The 1,154-nt window shown below is 57.5% G+C and overlaps 1 protein-coding gene across 1 annotated transcript in view; it reads right to left on the bottom strand.

Annotated features, from left to right (window-relative positions):
* Positions 1 to 1,154, bottom strand: part of SELP (selectin P) — a gene marked incomplete at its 5' end in the record, with an annotated part of 12,427 nt that overhangs the window by 2,762 nt on the left and 8,511 nt on the right. Inside the window, 3 exon segments of the mRNA XM_031061664.1 lie at positions 24 to 209; positions 342 to 527; positions 663 to 848. Of these exon segments, the coding sequence (XP_030917524.1) occupies positions 24 to 209; positions 342 to 527; positions 663 to 848 (558 nt within the window).

Genomic DNA, 1,154 nt, shown 5'->3' with positions numbered 1-1,154 from the left:
GTGCCCTGTCGCAGCAGCTCTACCTTCACAGTGTGGAGTGTCCCCAGTCCAGATCCCCATGGCTGTGCACTCACGGCTCTCCAGCCCCTTCAGCACAAACCCCTTCTGGCAGGAGAAGGCACACGTGGATCCATAGGTGAAGTTGCCATGGAGGTGGGAGCAGTGCATCTCTCCTTTTTCTGGAGCTCTGAGCACTGGACAGGCAATTGCTGCAAGGACATAGAAACAGTTCAAGGAGGAGCCTGGGAACTACAAGGCTAAACTGTTTGATCTGGGAGACTGGGGAAACCCTAGTGTCATCCCATGGCCAGTGACACCCTGAGCTGTGGCAGCAGCTCTACCTTCACAGCGTGGGGCATCCCCTGTCCAGGTCCCCGTGGCTGTGCACTCACGGCTCTCCGGCCCCTTCAGCACAAACCCCTTCTGGCAGGAGAAGGCACACGTGGAGCCAAAGGTGAAGTCCCCATGGAGGTGGGAGCAGTTCAGCTCTCCCTTTTCTGGAGCTCTGAGCACTGGACAGGTAACAGCTGCAGGGGTGGAGAAGCACTTTGAGCAGAAATCTGAGGACTACAAGGCTAAACTGTTGGAATGAAAGGACCAGGACACTGGAGAACATTCCAGGGTGAACCAGAGGCCTGTGACACCTTGAGCAGCAGCAATACCTTCACAGTGTGGGGTGTCCCCAGTCCAGGTCCCCGTGGCTGTGCACTCACGGCTCTGCAGCCCCACCAAGGCAAATCCTGTCTGGCAGGAGAAGGCACACATGGATCCATAGGTGAAGTTGCCATGGAGGTGGGAGCAGTGCATCTCTCCCTGGTCTGGAGCACTGAGCACTGGGCAGGCAATGGCTGCAGAGTGAAGAGGTACACATCAAGCAGCAGCTTGGGAACTGGGAGACTAAAATTCTGGGACCAAGGGGCTGGGGAACACCACAGTGTCACCCCAAGGCTAGTGACAGCTGGCACTCCAGCAGCAGCTCTACCTTCACATCTTGTTGCATCCCCAGTCCAGATCCCCGTGGCTGTGCACTCACGGCTCTCCGGCCCCTTCAGCACAAACCCCTTCTGGCAGGAGAAGGCACACGTGGAGCCAAAGGTGAAGTCCCCATGGAGGTGGGAGCAGTTCAGCTCTCCCTTTTCTGGAGCTCTGAGCAC

The sequence above is a fragment of the Geospiza fortis genome, unplaced genomic scaffold (assembly GCF_000277835.1).
Source record: "Geospiza fortis unplaced genomic scaffold, GeoFor_1.0 scaffold5, whole genome shotgun sequence".
Lineage (NCBI taxonomy): Eukaryota > Metazoa > Chordata > Aves > Passeriformes > Thraupidae > Geospiza > Geospiza fortis.
The sequence above is the reverse complement of the archived record's forward strand: the minus strand, read 5'-3'. Positions and strand labels throughout refer to the sequence as shown.